Consider the following 20,132-nt stretch of genomic DNA (forward strand, 5'->3'; position numbering starts at 1 on the left):
ATATATAAATTAAGAATAGGGGGACCATAATGCAATTTAGCCAAAACAGAGGGACCAAAATTGCACTCATTTATATATTTAGGGCATACCTTATCTCATTAAACGTGATACTCTTTAACATATCCTCCTATGTTGTTTCAAAAAAAAAACATATCCTCCTATGTTCAAGGTTGGACATCTAGAGTCGCTTATAGTTTTTCTAGAGTGTGTATATTACATGTTAGTCCGAGTATTTTCTATCATCCACCTTATTGTCTTATTGTATTCTAATAGTATATAATTATTTTGCACATGTATGCAATAATATGTTGTCACAATGATTGTTTTGACAATAATTGAGTATATTAATTAAATTAAAAAAATGAATTAGAAAAAAGTAGAGAAAATTTTGAACACATTTTACGTTTTTTTTTTTTTTGACATTAAAGACAATTTCATTAACGAAAGTCTGGCAATAAATCGAATGTCAAGACAGCAGAAATACAAGGCGGAGTTTCTTCGACCCATATAGAATCTAAATTCTTAAGAGCATATTTAGCTAAATAATGAGCAGCTTGGTTGGCTTCACGCCTAACATGCAAAAAATTTAAACTACGAAAACTACCCTTAAAACTAATGCAATCTCAAATAATAGAGCCAACATAGTTGGGAGATTGTTGGTGAGCATTCAACGATGAAACCACATTAAAAGCATCTGATTCTGCTATAAGATTCAGAAAAGACATGTCTTTTGCAAATTTCAAACCCTTCCGCATAGCTAAGGCTTCTGCAACCTCTGAATATGGTAATGAAAAAACTTGCCAAGAACTAGCACCAACGACAACACCTTCGTTATCTCTCACCACAACACCAATACCCCACCTGTCACCCCCTATCGGACCCGCTGCGTCAACATTAAGCTTATATAAACCACTAAAAGAGGTGTCCAATGAGCATCAGATATTGGCAAAGTTGGACCTCCACTTAGTGTCTCCATCAACACCGTACTAACACTCTTAAAATTCACAATAGATCTTTGTGCCTTTTGAATAGTGGCAGCCACATCAACATCAATCCCCTCAAAACATTTCTTATTTCTAGCACACCATATCTCATAACACAATGCCAGAACATGGACTATAATATTCAAAGTTACAATTTATTACGCTTTTGCCATTAATGAAAATTGACCATTCTCTCTGTGTTTTTGGTTTTTGAAAATGGAAAAGTGAAAAAGCAAAACCACATTTAGTTGTTCTTGTTTTTTACTTTCGAAAACAGTAAAAGTGAAAACAATTTTGAAAAACAGTTTTATAAAACTGTCATACCAAACAGGTTTTTTATTTTCAAATTTTTAAAAACTAAACCAATCTTTTGTTTTTTTTATTTGTACAGTTTTTTTAACAAGATGTAGTTAAATGTAACTATTATTTTGATGACATTCAATTTTACAAAAGGAAAATATCAAAACAAAAATAGGACCTTGAATTGAGTTTTTAAAACTTTTCAAATATACATTGTTAGATAATATAGGATATCTCACAATAAGGTTAAATCAACTGAAGAAATAGTTTTTGATGGAGGTTTTGATCGGAATCCACGAAAGTTTTGTGGTTCTACAATGGAAGTACATTGAAAAAAATAATAATACTTCGACGCTCAAGTCATTTTTATACTTGAAGAGAATGATTGGTTTAGAGTCAATTTGTTTAGTTTTTTGTTTGGTCAAGTCAATTTGTTTAGTTTTATTTAAAGGGAAATGTTTCCTAATGCCACGGGTACTAGTTAAAAGGAAACGGTTGATAAATGTCTTGACACAAGTTAAAGAATTAAATGTGATAAACTCTTTAATCCAAAAAAAAAAATATATGATAAACTCATTTTGAAACTTGTGTATCTTTTTTTTAAAACTTATGTATTTTGTTTTTTTTTTTTTAAGTTTGAAAACTGTCATTTTCAACATGAATTTCAAGTAAAATTCCAATATTTTTTTTATTTGTACACTTTTTTTAACTAGATTATAGTTAAAAGTATTCCCTCCGTTTCAACCTACATGTCGCAATATTACAATGTGCACTATTCACATAGTTTACTTTGATCCTATTTTTTTACTAATATATAAATACAAATGTTTGCATGTAAGATGTTGTTTGATTTATCTCGATGAATATTTTCAAAATATCAAATTTTTTTATAATTTTTATTATATACACCCTTCGGTCACTATTATAAGCAAAAATTTACATTTTACATTCATTCATTAAATGATGTATGTGGACTATAATAAAGACTATATACATCATTTAATGAATGAATCTAAAATGTAAATTTTTGCTTATATTAGTGACCGGAGGGTGTATAATTAAAGATATTAACGGTCAAAATTGTGTATTGGCATATGTGCAGTGGTTGACTGCAACATGTATTTTGGAATGTAGGGAGTATTATTTTGATGACATGCATTTTTACAAATTAACTTGATTGGAAAAAAAAAATGGAGCTTGAATTAAATTTATAAAACTTTTCAAATATTCATTGTTAGATAATATATGATATCTAACAATGAGGGTAAATCAATGGAAGAACTAGTTTCTTGATTGAGGTTTTGATCGGAATCCATGAAAGTTTTGTGGTTCTACAGTGCAGGTACATGGAAAAAATATTTCAACGCTCAAGTCACATTATGCTCGAGGAAGGTGATAGGTTTAGAGTCAATAATACCTTGGTTGGTACTGATGTAATACCTGATGTGGGCCTGATATAGGCATCAGGAGGTAGCATTGGACTTGGGACCAAGGATTGGGTCTTGCCCCAATTCAAAGTAGTAGCTCCCCAATTTGAATGCTTATTTGAGTGTAAGGAGCCGATTTATAAGTAGAATATTTTGTGGTGTATTAACCTACAAAGTTAGCAAGAACCGATAATTTCGACATGTATGTAAAGAGTAACACAGCATTGATGATCATTTAATCATTAAAGAAATTAATAGTGAGTTTATTTGTTTGTATGTTTTCTAATGATTTCATTAATTTATTTAAATACATAAAATTTAGAGAAAAATCAGAGGATTTAATGTGTGATTTTTTTTTTAGAGAAATAAGCTTATAACTGTTGGAATAAAATGTGTTTAACATTGCCACCTTAAGTTTTGATGATAACAATTTATTAAAAGTTCAATTGGATATGCTAATATTTGTTCTAGTGTGCAGAACCATAAACTAAAATTTATAAGTCTTTAAATAAGGTATTAGTTCTGGAAGAACAATTGAGAGCAAAAGAATTTACAAGAGAAGCTTAGTTGCAAGTCAGAGTCTGAAGACATCGGAGTCTGAAGACCATCAGAAGCTGACAGTCAGAGTCTGAAGCCACCAGAGTTTGAAGACCTTCAGAGTCTGAACCTGAAGTCAGTTAAAATGGTTATTGAAAGACACAAGTTTGTAGAAAGAATAGAAGACTGGAGCAACGGTTATTTAAGAGGTATTAGAAGGCATTGAATATTCACTGAAGAAGGTCAGAGAAAGGACAATAGTACAATTGTACAACCACTACTCCACTATTGTTTGTGCATAGTACTGCTACAGCTGTGTATTTGCTGGTTAATTCTCCATATAATGAATGATTTTCAAATTATTCCCTCCAAAGACATTAACCAAATCAAGCAATAGATCATTGGTTATGATAAAGCTTTAGCAACGACTCTTTTGATGTGCTAGCAATCCTACAACGTCTCGCTATATAAAGCAATGAAGACTTAAAGATTAGTAGAGACTCAACAACATTTAAACTGTGTCAGAACTCTGCTAAAATTGTTGTGCATCAAACACTTAGAATTTCTTAACAACTTTCATATCTTAGAAATTCTAGAGTCTTAAGAGTCCAATTTGATTTGTATCGTGAACACCACTAATTGTATATCAAGTGTTCAAACCAAACTTATTTCTTTGTAATTTGTTTGTTTAGAAGTCTCTTGCTTTTGTGCTTGAGCATAGAAAATCTCTTGCTTGTGTGCTTGAATATTTGAAGTCTCTTGCTTGTGTGCTTGAGCATTTGTAATCAGAATTGGATTATAATGAAATCTTCTTGGAAATGCAAAGGGGACTAAACTATTTCCGAATTGTGGAAGGAACCAGTATAATTGCTTTGTGAGAGGCGTTGTGGATAAGGAGGTTTGAGACAAGGCATCAGATACATCATTACACCAATCAAGAGTGAATTTTTGATAATATCATTGATTGGTAAGTTGTTATTTTACTGTCATTTCTCATTTTAACAAGTTTGTTCCTTGAGGACAAGTAACAGTTTATGTTTGGGGTTGTGATGACAGTCAGCCATACACTATTTTTAGAGTCACTTTTAGTTAAGTTTTTAATTTATTATAATTAGTTTAATATTTAATTTAGAGTCATTTTAAATATATTGTTGTTTTTGATTTATTGAATAAATAGTGAATCAATTGTTATTACTCAAAACAAACCATGATTTGATGACATATGTTGGTCCAATAAAAAAAGACAAGAACAAGTGGTCTACTGTTGAAAAATGCGTGCTGGTGTAAAGAAATGAAAACATGGATTGGCATGCTCATAGGGGACATTCACGTTTTGAGGAAATCACGTTTGTAGAGCACAAGAATCCGAACGCATGCACAGAGGGCTAAAACATATCAAATTGAAGAAATTCTCATGATCAAAACCTTGTGATTTCTTTTATTAATATTGCTTATTTCTTTTATCATGGGTTGCTAAGTTTTCTAGAGATTATGTCTAAGATGATTCTTATGTAACAATGTTTGAACCATGTTGCTGTGAAACTCTATTTCTCATGAATATCAATTCAGTTTTATTCAATTCAATTGTTCTTAATGCTTTTTATATATTGACACTATATAACTTGAATTGGTAAGATCGAATGACTACTGACCATAGCTTACGAGTTAGGCCTAATTGAATTGTTCAAATAAACATGGTTAGTCTACGAATGGATAATCGTTTATTTGTGATAATAGGTTAACGTTCTTAAAACCTTCGAAGAATATTAGACCACCTAAGGAATTGAGGACTATAATATGAGAAGATGGTCATAAGTCAAGGGATTGATTAAGACTATTTTTGTTAACCATCATGAAACTAGAGAAATATTCATAGGAAATAAGTGCAGTATACCAAACAAAATTAATCAGAGGATTCGAATGACCTGATCTCATCTCTCCTTATATTTTTAAAACAACTTTTATCAGCTTATTTATTGTTTATGCAATCAAACCAACTGCCTAGGTGATAAGTGCTCAAAAGTGATTTATTTCTTATGATAATTTAGGCACTTTTAGTGATTTGTTTTGCAAATTACTTAAGGAAAAGCTACAATTTGATGCAATTATGTCATTTATGTTTTAGTTGCCTTATTCTTCTCATTTATGCAGGAAAATGAAAGCAAGGACCAAGAAATCATCAAAGATGCAAAGAAATCCAAAGAGCAACTCGCTTTCAGCACGCTTAAAGCGAGCTCAACTCGCTTAGAGCGAGCCAACTCGCTTAGAGCGAGTTCAATAGGATAAGGTGCTACATGGCAGCCAACCATTGGAGCATCGTGGATTTCAGGCAACTCACTTAAAGCGAGTTTCACAGACTTAACCATATAAATAGTTTTTTCTCTCATTTTTAGGGGAGACCTAATTTTTTCGAGAGAGATGGGCGATTTTAGGGAGAGAAAGACAAGGGAAAACTTAGAGAGACCATCAAAGAATAAGGATCTAACAAGGATTGAAGGTGGAGTCATAAGATTCATTAAGAAATCAAGGCTTGGTATCATCCATCTCTTTTATTCTCCTTGTAAGGTTACCATGACAATGAGTAGCTAAACTCTTTTTGTTGGGATTAAATGTAATCAATTCTACTAGTATGTATTCCTTTTTAATATGATGTTGTATGATTCTATTATCTCATGATATTGATGTTATTCTTACTTTCTATGCTTTTAATCTTATGGATTTGAATTGTTATTGAAAAATACCTTTTGAATCTAGGTTAGAATAATGTCTATTAAACTCTAAATTCTAGAAATAGATTTAGGTTTAATATTCACATTAAGTATTGAATCTTAATGCTATCATATTGGTAAATAGGTTGAGAAATCGTCGATTGACCGATATGATTGAACTCGCAAGCTTATTTAGACATGAATAATGTTTGCCGAGCAATACGTGAAAATATCGAGTGATAACTAGAATCTGCAATACTAATCATGAGAATACATATTAGTTAGGTTGATGAAGTTTAATCCCATCATATTCATTTTCCTGTTAACTCTTGTCCCATTTACAATTTATAGTTTGCTATACAAAACACTTGATAATTCTATAGCTTAGAACGATATCGGTTGTTGAACGGTTTGAATATCACACCAGTTCCTGTGAATACGATAACAGAAATACTTACTTTTGATACTACATCACTAGGGAAACCCCCAATTTTACATATCCTAAATAATAACAATGTTGCTAAATTGAGATTAACACAGTCCATGTGGAGACGAACTTATAAATTTTATTACTTCAATGCATTTTTAGTACACTTGCTAAAAGTCTATCAACTTTTTGGCGTCATTGTCGGGGACTGTTGAATCATTTCAACGAGGCAATTTAATATTTATTTAAGATTTTTGTTATATACATTTTTGTTTCTATATTAAAATAATTTGATTTTTTTTATGATTTATGTTCTTTATGTCTATTTCTTTGTGCTTTGCTACTGAAAGGTTTCTCTGAATTTTTTGGCAATGTGAGATAGTCGACCAATGAATGATTCTGAAGAGATCGGTATCCTTTGTTATGAAAAATGGATGAACTCTCTCCATATAAAGGATTTGGAAGCAAGATTGAGTATGAGCTGCTGTTTTTGTGGAGGTTATCATAATAGTTACTATTGTGAGGAGAAATTCATAGAAAAAATAGAAGAGCATGAAGTGGTTAACATAGATTATAACTCTCAACTTCAAACTATTTTAGATGAATTATTGAGTTTAAATCGAGTTTCATTTGAGATATTTGAAGTTTAGTGTGGTGATCTTGTTGAGAAAGAATACGAGTCTCAGAAGAAGTCGGTTGAGATGGAGACTGGGTGCCAAACTATTGTGGTGGATGAAAATCCACAAGAGAGGGATGTTGGTCTCTACCTGAAGTCTCAACAAATGAGGTTTAAAGGAACCACTCATGTGCAAATGGATACATGTCCTTCTCTAAGGGGAGAGAACTCAAATTCTAAAGGTTTAACCGTGGGTGCATGTGAGTATATGATTCTTTGTGTCAAATTGATGGAGTTCCTACCAAACAAGAGGAAGAAGAAGGATGATATATTTTTCTGTAATTTTTTCCACCATAATAGTGGTTGAAACATCAAGCTCAATGACGTAAAATAAAGCGCTTGATGGGAGGCAATCCATAATTTTTCTAATTTTGTTATTTTGCAGGTATTTCTATTCAGTAAAAAAAAAAGCAAAAAAAAAAAATTAAAATGAAAAGATGGACGGAAAAAAAGGAAAAAAATGAAAGTCCACATGAGTTCTTATTTTTTCAATAACTCGTCTTTCTCAGATGTCAATCGTGTCAGTTTGATTCTATTTTTCACAAACTTTTATTGCTTGCTTGTTTATTATTAATGAATTTTCTTGTTTCTTGAAATTTTACGGTCTCATAACATATGCTAGCTTATACCAATGATATTTCAAAAGTTCAAAAGCGGGGGCGATGCTTGCATGAAATTTCAACGGGAAGTGTTCGATGTAACATCCTAAACTCTAAAAGCGATAAATTACGCTAATGATACGAGCATATCAAGAATCTAGATGTTACTTCTTCAATAAATCTCCAAGCATGCATAAATAATAGTTTTCTCAAAACATCGCAACGGAATAGTACATCGACATCTAAATAAAACATCTCAACATTCATCCATAATAAAATAAGTCACTAAGTAGCCATGTCATCACAACATCATCAATACATAGTCTCGACATCTCCAACAGTCAAAGTATAAACAAATAATAAAGACCGACCCCCTAACCAGACCCCTAAAGTCTAAGACACCGAAAATAGTAAACGAGGTAGCTCCGAGCTATTCTCAAGCAACTCACTAAAGCAAAGCAAACTATTCCTGCAAACCGTCTACCCATCCATACAGATAAGGAAGACGGTCAACCAAACGACCACTGGGGGTTAGTTCACAATTCACAATTAAACATAATCAAACATAAGCATTCAAGGATTTCATGCATAACACATATACATACTCATCCCTCCTAGAATACTTACATTTCATGAATATTATCCCCCATTCCATACACATCATGATATCACACTTCTATCATAACATAGCAAGCATATTCAATCTCTAATCAAGTCATCAACATAAGCTCATCACTTAACAACATCAATCAATATATGAATTTCTTACTTCATCCCCTATTCAACTTAATCATCAAACAATATGAACATATCATTTTGGAAGTATAAACATACATGCAACCTTATTCATCTTACATAGAGCACTTACTTTCCATAATGCATACAAATCATTTAATTCACATCAATCATATAAATCGCATCAACTCTTGCCTAATCAACTCAACAAATACAATTCATCATTTCAAAATGTAGGCAAAGAAATCATCATTATCCAAGGAATCGCCCAATCATATATATATATATATATATATATATCACACTTCATTATTTTCACCAAAGTAAACATCGTCGATTAAAATCACCAAGTGTATAAGTATCACAAAAAATAAAAAACATTATCATAAGCCAACAAGTATACGAGCAAAAATCAAATAATGTATACTATTAGAGCCTGGTTCAAATATTCACCACAATCACCAAAAGTCACCAATGCACATATACACCCATTCACATAATTAAGTACGGCTCGACTCACCAATCAATAAATGCATGCAATTTTCTAGACTCATCTAGATGCATGTGGTACCATAGGAGTCCGGAGATAATTTTACCGTTATGAATCCACCAATGTAATAAACATCACCAATTACATTATGTCGAAGCTATGCAATAAACATCACGAATTATATTCTTCAGAGCTATGTAATAAACATCACCAATTACATTCTTTAGAACACCTTAACATGACTATGAATGCATGGACTTCAAGTTAGGACTCGACAATGCATAACTCACCAAACTATATTAATATAATAATCATCACTAATTATGTTTTTCACCAACATTTGCATTATCAAATACTTACATTCATACAATCAACAAGTCATCACCAATTCATCAAATTAAAATCTTCAAAAGAATCATCAACATAGTATCATCAAACATCATCATAATCATCATCAAACATCATCATAATCATCATCAATGTTTAACACCTCAAAGAAACGATAAAGTTTCAATATCACATTTTGCCTAAAGGACGAGCATCTATTCACATTATGATATTCATCATATTAAACACTCAATCATCATCAATTAATTCACATTCTTTCATACTAACATGATTCAAAGTCTACTACAAGTGATCCGACCATAAAACATTAATTTGACAAAGTTCGTCTATTTTTGCAAAAACTAGCACCTTCCGATTATTTCTCCGAAATCAAAAGAAACAAGTTCAAGTGCCTCAACCCAGTATATACACAATACACATATGAGTGCAGTAGCATATACATATACGTCTCATAGGCCAATACTAATAAATCCTAAAATTCACATAAGTTCATCTCATTTTATCATTTTGCAAAACCAATTCATTATCAAAACGAAACCAAGTTATATCAATCATACCATAGGTTAAATACTCTTAAACATCTTACTTAAACTCCTAGTACCCAAGTTTTGAGGTTTGGAATCAAACCATAGGTTTTGGGTTGACTTAAAAATAGTTGTGCTGATGTAATATCCCGCCTGTCAGTATCGGAATATTACCAGTCGATCGTGTCAGAGGATTAATGTTTATGGAAAATAAGTATGATGGAAAAGTTTATTATGAATGTCAGGCAGTCACGGGTTAAGTGCCAGAGACGTGCAAACATGTGTAAGATGAAGGGTATTTAAGTAATTTCACGCAAGAGGGGTATTTAAGTGATTTTGGCCCAAATTCCTTCATTATCCATTGCTCTTTCTCTCTCTAGGTTTTGGTTTTGGGAATTGCTCTTCCTTCTCTCTAAACCACACGCCCTCCTATTCTCTTCTCCACCAATCCCTCCATGGTATTTTCTTCTCTTCCATGACAAGTTTATACTAATCCCCATCATGATCCCTTAAATTTATGGAAGCTTGGTTTTGTTTGATTTTTCTACTTCTTCACATAAGAAGAGATTCAAGTTAGGGTTTTGGTTAAGTTGGGAGTTGAAGCATGAGCTTGTGCAATCTATGGTTTCCTCATGGTTAGGCAACAAAGGGAAAGATGATTTGAAGATGGATTGATGAGCTAAAGCAATGGTTGTGGGTGAATTAAGAGCTAGGGTTTGAAGCTTTGAAGTTTAAAGCTTGAGGAATAGCAAGACTTTGGTTAGGTGAGTTCCTAGTTAGATCCCACCTTTGGGAATTCATGTTTATGCTTGTGAGAAAATTATATTTCTAGGGTTTATGTACATGGATATGATTCACCCCTTTTCATGCCAAGCTTATTATACTTGCAAATACTTGTGCTATGATTGTTTTACAGGTTTCCTATGATTACTAGAGACACTATATGCCTTGGGTTACTTTGTGATGGAGATTTTTGGCTTAAAACAGGTTTTGTGCAGGTGCTGAACTGCACTAACTCGCCACTGCGAGTACAGAGCTCGCGAGGCGAGCATGAGGAGCCGAATGAGGGGGGTTGCTCGCCCCCAAGCTCGCCAAGGCGAGTAGCTACTCGCCACTGCGAGTAAGCTCACTCGCGAGGCGAGTGAATGGTGGCATTCTGCCCTGTTCGCTCGTCTCATCCCTTTTGTCTTACCTTGGTTCGGTTCTTCACTCCTGCAGACTCTTATAAATGTGAACCCTTCATAACTAGTCCCTAAGGCATAGGTTTTTCTTAAAATAGTCTTTAGTAAGGTGAAGCAATTATTTGTTTGTATAGTAAAGCATGGCATGTTAGAGATATATCAAATCTTGAACGGGTAGCAAGTTATACTTCAAGTAAGGGAATGAACTAGAGCCTCGACTAGTTGTCGAGAATTAGATAGTTAATCATGTATGTTTATGTAAGTTAAGATGCGAAGAATATTTCTACGTCCACGAACAAGTATGAGTTTACCTTTAATCAGATCAATCAAGGTTCCGAGGTAACTCACATGTATGATTAGGTTTAATCTTTCACGATGTTAAGACTAAGATTATAACCGCATGTCGGTGCTCGTGTCTCTTGTTATCCACGTCAGGGGGATACAGGAGGTTCTCGACTCAAGGGGAATGGTTCAAGCCGCAAGGGACCCGCACGACACCGAGGGAGTCCGATGTACGTACATCAGTCATGATGGGATTGTTCTCGGGGTTACTCCACCCGGGGCTCTCCGTAAAATGAACCAAGATAATAATGTTTGTTCAACGCTAACATAAAGATTGAATGAACTTACGCATGTTTATGTATGATACAACTATGATTATGATCACGAATGCACACATGCATGAATAAATTATGTATAAGTACAAGTTAAGTAGAGAATGTGACGCCGACGACGATATTAGGTATCCCTAATCGTCCGGCTTAGGATTGTGTCATGAACATGTTACATGAAGACCTCGATGCGTTCACCGTATCTTGGCATAGTGGTCTTAGGTTCCCTTGACCGCCGTGACACGCAAGATTATAGTAAGCCTATAACAAGTAAGATGATTTTTATGACAGTCCTAGTATGCACAACCGTCTAAGTATGGAAGTCCCCACACACGTATAATCAACCGCCAGGTTGTAAAGTAGACACGTGGCGACCGTAGGTTTCCCTTGAGGTTGCCTATAGCCTAGGATTAGGTGGAACTCACTGAGACATTATGTCTCATCCCAATCCTTATTTGTTTCAGATAAACAGGTTGGGATGGCAAGCTAGAAGCTGGATAAATGTTTCGGCAGGTGTTCGTTCGAATTGCAGCAGGATGACATGGATTAAAGGAAGCACAAACTAGTTTTTGGATAAGTTATGTTATAGATTCAATGTACGAACACTGTGGTTGTATAAGATGTATAATTATCATGTAATAAGTTGTAAATTTTTAATGTATCCAGTATCAGATTAATGCACATGCTAAATTTTCTAGATACGTTTAGTATGGGTGTTACAGCTGAATTTTCGTATAATTGCACCAAGACCTACTTGGAGTATTTTTACCATAACTTGAAATTTAAAGATCATTTTCAAGTCACACTGAAACCATTAGAAATCTAACAACTTTATCTACAACTTTCCTGTTTACACCAAAAGCCAATTCAAAACATAAAATGGTGAAAAAGGCTCAAACACAAAAATCGGGGTTTCCGACACATGCAGGACTGGCACGGTCGTGCCTAAAAGTGGCACGGTCGTGCCACCCTGACAGAGTGACACGCACGACCTGTGCCAAGGGGCGCATGGTCGTGCTCATCTGACAGCACATATTTTTCCGATTTTTCCACTTTCACCATTTCGCGCATAAAATTCAAACCGTTAATTGGATTTCGATTATGTTTTCGCCTATGCGCTCCTTACACTCAACTCTATCACATTATACTGAAAAATTCATGTTTATCCCATCCCAAAACAGATTACCCAAAATCACTTATACTCACTTATCTTTCAAAATCACTTAAACTAGTTTTTTTATACAATAACCCAAGTTTCTTCCCAAAACATTTCACAACCAAAACTTACAACCAAAAACAGAAATTCATCTAACCTATCTCAACACAACAAGATCAACAATTCACCTCAAATCATCAAGAATCACAATTTACCATGATGACCCATTTCTTTAAAACTCATCAAATCAACAACAACTCAACCATAGCTTCACAAATAGCAATACCCAAGGCATAATTTATCATCAACAACATGACATAACATCAATCAAAACATAATCTCACAATTTCATCAACAATCAACAACCACAACATCACTTTTCATCATTTTAAGGCAAAAGTTCAACAAAAGCATTTAAACATATAATCAACATGAAGTTTAAGCATAATCAACAAGTTTATGACTGATTTTACATACTCTAATTTATCATACAAACATGAGCACTAAAATCATCACACAATTTCATCAAAAATCACAATTCTCACATAATCACTTAAATCCATAATCACTTATTTGCACTAAGGCTAAATTGATGAAAAAATATCCAGCCCCCTTACCTCAAAGTTCTACCAACAAAAGCTATAGCTTCACTCTCCCTTTAACTTTTGAATTTCACCTCTCCTAAGCTCTTGACCTTCTTTCTTCTAGGCTCTCCTCATGTTCCTACTCTCCCTCTCTCTACCTCTCTATTCTTATGACAATTGTTGTTATGAGAAATGACCTAGTTTTTTTTTTCTCTTAAGAGGTATTTTTATATACACCACATATTGGGCTAAATAAGGGTAAACCTTAATAGCCTCTAAAACTTATGTCACTAAATTTTCAAAAGTTACTATACTCACTTAAACCGTCAAAACATCGGATAATTACCGTCTCTTAAATAATTACCCCAACTCGTTATGAAATTAGAAAAAATAAAATAATCATTCCCTCTTAAGTCACAAAAAAAATCATTCCCTCTTAAAACACTAAAAATATTCCTTTAACAAAATGACTATTTTACCTTTGCACATCAAATGACCAATATACCCCTGAGTTTAAAATTACTAAAATACCTTTCTTAGGCCAAAATTAACTATTTCCGAATAAAATACACACAGACAATTAATCACACATATAATAAATAATTAAAATAATTTTAGCGAGAAACGGGCAGTTACATTCGACAATGAGAAGTTAGGTAGCCACAACTTTTAGAAAACTCAACTTGTAAGGTACATAGCCAATTTTTGTTATTAAATTTTACATATATGTGTGTTCCAAGCAACTGTCATTTCTAGAATTTGTGATTGTCTTCACTTCAACCTCAAAATTGAGACTTCCCCAATTGGTGAATTGACCATTCTCTTGTAATTCCCTCACCTTCTCTTCAGCCGCTGCCTTCAGCATTGCTTCCCTAACCACTAGAGTCTGGCAAAAGCCTCAATGTTTTCACCTTCTAGTTCAACAACAGAACAAGCCTCCCCATTACCAACCCCTATATTATTCAATACCTCAAATTTGTATTTTTCATTACCCACTCCAGCTTTCACAACCTTACCATCATCTAAACCAAACCACTTATCATTCTCGCCAAACTTCATAATCTCCTTTCCATGCCTTTCTCCCGTGACCGTGTTCACCTCAATTTCAAAACTGATCCTTTCACAGCTCTTGAGTTGATTATTCTCTAGCAGTTCCCCCACCTTCTCTTCAATCGCTTGCTTCAACATTGCTTCCCTAACCACTAGCGTCTCGTCGACATGGTCAAAAGTATCCCCTGCCGTAATTCCAATTGGTTTAAACATAAAAAAAAACTAAACCAAATATAATTTAACTACTAAGTAAAATTCTAAAAGTATTTAAAATAATAATAATTTAGTTAAAACGAGAAGACGTGTATTCGTCAATGTAGAACTAACCAAACATACATACTCAATAATAATGTATACAAACATAATCATAAAAAAAAGCACTTAAAAATTAAAATCACCATACCTGAAGCACCTACACCATCTTTCTTGCTTTGTTCACCAACCCCTCTCTTTTCTTTCATCAAAACTCTTGCACCTTCAAAATCAACAACCTTTGTCTTCTTCAGCACCTCACCACTACACCTTCCAAACCCTAATTCCCCATTACTCCATTCTTCCTTAACTCTTTTCAGCTCCATTTCAGCACTAACCTTTTCCAACATCAACATATCAAATTTCTCTTCTAACAACTTAATTTCATTCTTCTTCTCATCAATCTCACCTTTCAACCTTTCTTCCCTAGCAATTAGGGTTTCTTCGACAAGGTCGAAATCAGAACTTATAAACGTATCTCGGAGCTCGAATACGAGCTCCGAGATCGTCATGTTGTTCAGATTGGTCTGGTTGTTGCGCCAATTCTCAGGTCCGAAAAAAGATTTGAAATTGGGACGCGGTTCCATTGGGAAGCAAATGTAGGAAACTGAGAGAGAATGATGAAGGAAAGTGAGAAAATGAGAAATGAGAAGGAACGATGGAATATAAAGAGAGTAATGAGAAATGAGTATGAAGAGGTGTTTTTCTTTTTAATTAAAGAAAAAATGTATAAATTTAGTAAAAAAAATTGGATCTAAGAAAGAAATTTCTGAATTAATTTTACAAATTAGAGATAGATTACACCCCCCAAAAAAATAGAGATAATGGCAAAAGTTTTTAGCAAAAGTTAAAGAATTTAATAGCAAAAGTTTTTTTTTGACCAATATTTTTTTTTGGTCTAGTTTTTGACATAATTTTAATGGCAAAAGTTAAAGAATTTAATATAGTAAATTTATTATAGAGAAATTTTTAATAATGCAAATAATTTATTATAGAGATAGATTCTTTTTTTTTTTTTGTTTTTTTACTAATCAAGGTGGATTACTCTCGATTTGTTAGTATTATTTAAAAGGAAATTGTTGATTTTTTTTTTTTAGAGAAAAAGGAAACTATTGATGGCAAAAGTTTCTTTGACCTGATTTTAATGGAAAAAGTTCAAGAATTAAATATAGTAAATTTATTATAGAGATTTTTTTCAATAAAGTAAATTTATATTAGAGACAGATTCTTTGTTTTTGTTTTTGTTTTTTAACTAATCAAGGTGGATTACTCTCAATTTGTTAGTATTATTTAAAAGGAAATTGTTGATTTTTTTTTAGAGAAAAAGGAAACTGTTGATGGCAAAAGTTTTTTTTGACCAGATTTTAATGGCAAAAGTTAAAGAATTAAATATAGTAAATTTATTATAGAGATAGTTTTTAATAAAGTAAATTTATTATAGAGATAGATTCTTTGTTTTTGTTTTTTTTTTACTAATCAAGGTGGATTACTCTCAATTTGTTAGTATTATTTAAAAGGAAATTGTTGATTTTTTTTTGACCAAATTTTAATGGCAAAAGTTAATGAATTAAATATAGTAAATTTATTGTGAGACTTGTTTATTTATTTTTTTTTAAACTTGTGTCTTTTTTTAAGTTTGAAAATTGTCATTTTCAACATGAAGTTCAAGTAAAATTCTAGTCTTTTGTTCTTTGTTGTACACTTTTTTTTTTAACAAGATGTAGTTAAAAGTAACTATTATTTCGACGACATTCATTTTTACAAAAGGAAAATATGAAAAATAAAGGACCTTGAATTGAGTTTTTAAAACTTTTTAAATATGTTCTGTGAACTTAGTTCGAACCCCGGACACCAAAAAAAAACTTTTCAAATAATATAGGAATAGTTTTTGATGGAGGTTTTGATCGGAATCCACGAAAGTTTTGTAGTTCTACAATGAAGGTACATTAAAAAAATATTTCAATGTTCGAGTCACTTTATACTTGAAGAGAGTAATTGGTTTAGAGTCAATTTGTTTAGTTTTTTTTGTTTGGTCAAGTCAATTTATTTAGTTTTATTCAAAGGAAATGTTAACTAGTGCGCCAAAGCACTAGTTAAAAGTAGGCATGGCAATAGGGTGGGGTGGGAACAAGTTTTACATTCCCCGTCCCCATACCCGATTCTCATATACTTACCCGTTACCCTACCCATGCCCAACAGGGATGAGAAATGGAACCCCATCCCCGTCCCTAACGGGTTCGGGTATCCCCGTCTCATCCCCGTCCTCGCATTGAATAATATTTTTTAATAAAAAATAGAATTTTTTTTGCAAACCCTAGAGAAATGTTGTAATGCATTATCAAGAAATACACTCACTTTGACATTTGTTAGACCGATTGATTTAGTTGATCGTTTAAATATCAATGGTAGTTTTTATAACACGGCAATCATCAAACAAAATAACATGGCATATCAACATAAAGTAATCTTTTGCATTCAGGACGAGTTTGGGTATGAGTTCGGGGTGGGTACCTATATACCCGTTACCCGTCCCATACCCGTGTTTTGAAATCGGGGAAAACCCAAACCCATACCCAAACCCAGTCAAAACAGGGAAGACCCATCAAATTGGGTTTGGTTCGGGCGGGTAACCACATGTATGAGTTTTGTTGCCATGCATAGTTAAAAGGAAACGGTTGATAAGTGTCTTGGCACAAGTTAAAGAATTAAATATGATAAACTCTTTAATCCATATATATATATATATATATATATATATATATATATCTGTGTGTGTGTGTGGAATATGCCTTGGTTGCGCAATTTACCATCTCTCAAACCGTCCACTCCACCTCCCCCAGATTATGAAAACTTAAAAGTTAGCGACTTGATGATACCGGGATCAACATATTGGAACCACAATCTCATGCATTCTCTTTTTAATCATGTTGATGTCGCTGCCATTCTGTCCATTCCTCTATTCAATAGACACCGAGAAGACTCTCGCATTTGGAAGGCAACAAATGACGGATCATATTCTGTTAAATCGGCTTACCGTATTTGCATTGACATTCTTCATAACTCTCTCCTGGTGCAAAATTCCACTCACTGGCACCTCCTTTGGCACCTCCATGTTCCCCCCGTATACGTGCCTTTCTTTGGCGTGCAACTCATCAATGTTTACCTACGAGGGACAACCTCTCCAAACGGAATGTTCCTTGCTCTGAAACATCTGTTTCTTGCAACCTTTTTGCTGAATCTCATATGCGCTTATTCTTTATCTGCCATCAATCTGTTGCATGTTGGAACCTCATTGGTGTTGACAACATCATCCGTGAGCTTCTACCTAGTGCAGACAACTTCCAAAATTTGCTTTTTGAATTTTTTAGCAGGCTAACCGACCAGCAAAGACATTTGGCAGCTATGACACTTTGGAGTTTGTGGAAGAGTCGCAATCTGCTGCTTTGGGAAAATACGAACACCACTCCCACTCTCATTGTCACTCGTGCTCAAGAGGTCCTCCATGAATGGAGTTGTATGCAAAAAATCAAGAACCCACCGCACCATGAGGAAAAAAATACATATTTGGACAAAACCTCATCAAGGTTGGATCAAATGTAATGTCGATGCTGCCATCTTCATTGGTAATACGATCATGGTTTATGGAATATGTTTCAGAAACTCCACCGGCAATTTTCTACTTGGTAAGTCAGATTTCAACTACTCATCGATCTGTCACTGTTTTGGAAGCTGAGGCTATTGGTCTTTTGGAATCCATCAAAATGGCAATCTCAAAAGCTTTTCACCATGTCATGTTCGAAACAGACAACAAGACTCTGGTTGACTTACTAAAATCCACCAATCCTCCAGTTAACGAAATTGGAGGTTTAGTTTCTGAATGTAAAACTTTGTTGCTTAGTAATTCCGACTATGTAGTGTCGTTTGTTAGGAGGCAAGCTAATAAAGTAGCTCACAACATTGCTAGAGTTGCTTTATCTCACCCTAGCCCCCATGTTTTTTGTGAAGTACCTACTACTTTGTACTCACTGATTTTGAATGAAATGCAGTAAATTTGTCTTTGCTAATATATATATATGATAAACTCATTTTGAAACTTGTGTATTTTTTATATTTTTTTAAGTTTGAAAATTGTCATTTTCAACATGAATTTCAAGTATAATTCCAATATTTTTTTTTATTTGTCCACTTTTTTTAACAAGATTCTAGTTAAAAGTAACTATTCCCTTCGTTATGTCGCAATTTTACAATGTGCACTATTCACATAATTTAGTCTGACCCTATTTTTTAACTAATATATAAATACAAATTTTTGCATGTAAAATGTTGTTTGATTTGTCTCGATGAATATTTTCAAAATATCAAATTTTTATAATTTTTTATTATATATAATTAAAGATATTAATGGTCATAATTGTATATTGGTATGTGTGTAGTGGTTAACTGCGACATGTATTTTGGAATGTAGGGAGTATTATTTTCATGACATGCATAAAGTTTGGAAAAAAAAATTGGAGCTTGAATTGAGTTTTTAAAATTTTTCAAATATACATTGTTAGATAATATATGATATCTAACAATGAGGGTAAATCAATGGAAGAAATAGTTCCTTGATGGAGATTTTGATCGAAATCCGTGAAAGTTTTGTGGTTCTACGGTGGAGGTACATGGAAAAATGACTTCAACGCTCAGTTACTTTATGCTTGTGGAGGGTGATAGGTTTAGATTCAATAATACCTTGGTTGGTGGTGATGTGGGCCTGATATAGGCTTCAGGAGGTAGCACTGGGCTAGGGACCAAGGATTGGGTCTTGCAGAGCGTAGGAAGTCGACTTATAAGCAGAGTATTTTGTGGTGTATTAATCTGCAAAGTTAGCAAGAATCGACAAATTCGACGACGTGTATGTAAAGAGTAACACAACGGTGCTGATCATTTAATCATTAAAGAAATTAATAGTGAGTTTATTTGTTTGTATGTTTTCTAATGATTTGTTATATTTGGATTTCCAAACTGTTAAATTTGAATTTCCAAATTCTATCATCTACCGAAGTTGTTACTAGGTTGAGTCACGACCAGGTCTCTCTCTTTAAGACGTTTCGTGGTACTACCCAAAGTTGTGCAAGGTAGACTATCAACCACGCCGCCTCCAGGATAAAACAAGCTCAGATACAACTGTTCGATTAACTACTGCACTGTAGAAAATCGTTCGAGAATCACACCTTCAAATATGGTACTAAGACCACTCTTTAATATTGAAACCATTCAAATTATTATGGTATTATTACCATTCTATTATGGTGCTGAGACCACTCAAATATGGTGTTACCACCATTCTAACTTCTCCAAAACATCAATATGGCACTACGACCACTCAAATATGGTGATACCACCATTTCTCCTTAAATAGAAAATTATTAAAATAATTTATATACTGTTAAGATCATTCTTAATTCCGACGGCACATTAGTATTACGAAAAGGGACTATGATCTTAATAGTACTCTATATTCCATATATTATCGAAGGGACTATGAACATAAGACCACTC

The 20,132-nt window shown here is 33.5% G+C and overlaps 2 protein-coding genes across 2 annotated transcripts; one reads left to right on the top strand and one right to left on the bottom strand.

Moving 5' to 3' along the window:
- Positions 1 to 13,943: 13,943 nt before the first annotated feature.
- On the bottom strand, positions 13,944 to 15,246 carry LOC146938534 (uncharacterized). The gene is made up of 2 exons (XM_085752448.1): positions 14,740 to 15,246; positions 13,944 to 14,521 (listed from the first exon to the last, which is right to left on the bottom strand). The coding sequence occupies exons 1-2, from the start codon at positions 15,173 to 15,175 to the stop codon at positions 14,166 to 14,168; spliced, it is 792 nt and encodes a 263-aa protein (XP_085608574.1). The 5' UTR covers positions 15,176 to 15,246; the 3' UTR covers positions 13,944 to 14,165.
- Positions 15,247 to 18,187: 2,941 nt separating this feature from the next.
- LOC146938535 (uncharacterized) lies at positions 18,188 to 18,637 on the top strand. Its single transcript, XM_085749647.1, has one exon. It carries the CDS (start codon positions 18,188 to 18,190, stop codon positions 18,635 to 18,637), a length of 450 nt encoding a protein of 149 aa, XP_085605773.1.
- The last annotated feature ends 1,495 nt before the right edge of the window (positions 18,638 to 20,132 follow it).

The sequence above is a fragment of the Medicago sativa genome, chromosome 3 (genome assembly GCF_051527215.1).
Source record: "Medicago sativa cultivar Bolivia chromosome 3, Bolivia_mono, whole genome shotgun sequence".
NCBI classification, from domain to species: Eukaryota; Viridiplantae; Streptophyta; class Magnoliopsida; order Fabales; family Fabaceae; genus Medicago; species Medicago sativa.

What these genes read in the sequence shown, in the direction of transcription:
- LOC146938534 (XM_085752448.1), bottom strand. Translation starts at nt 15,175, where the DNA reads ATGGAACCGCGTCCCAATTTCAAATCTTTTTTCGGACCTGAGAATTGG. An exon ending in AGATGGTGTAGGTGCTTCAG is followed by an intron (nt 14,522 to 14,739) that starts GTATGGTGATTT and finishes GAATTACGGCAG; the next exon opens with GGGATACTTTTGACCATGTC.
- LOC146938535 (XM_085749647.1), top strand. Translation starts at nt 18,188, where the DNA reads ATGTCGATGCTGCCATCTTCATTGGTAATACGATCATGGTTTATGGAA.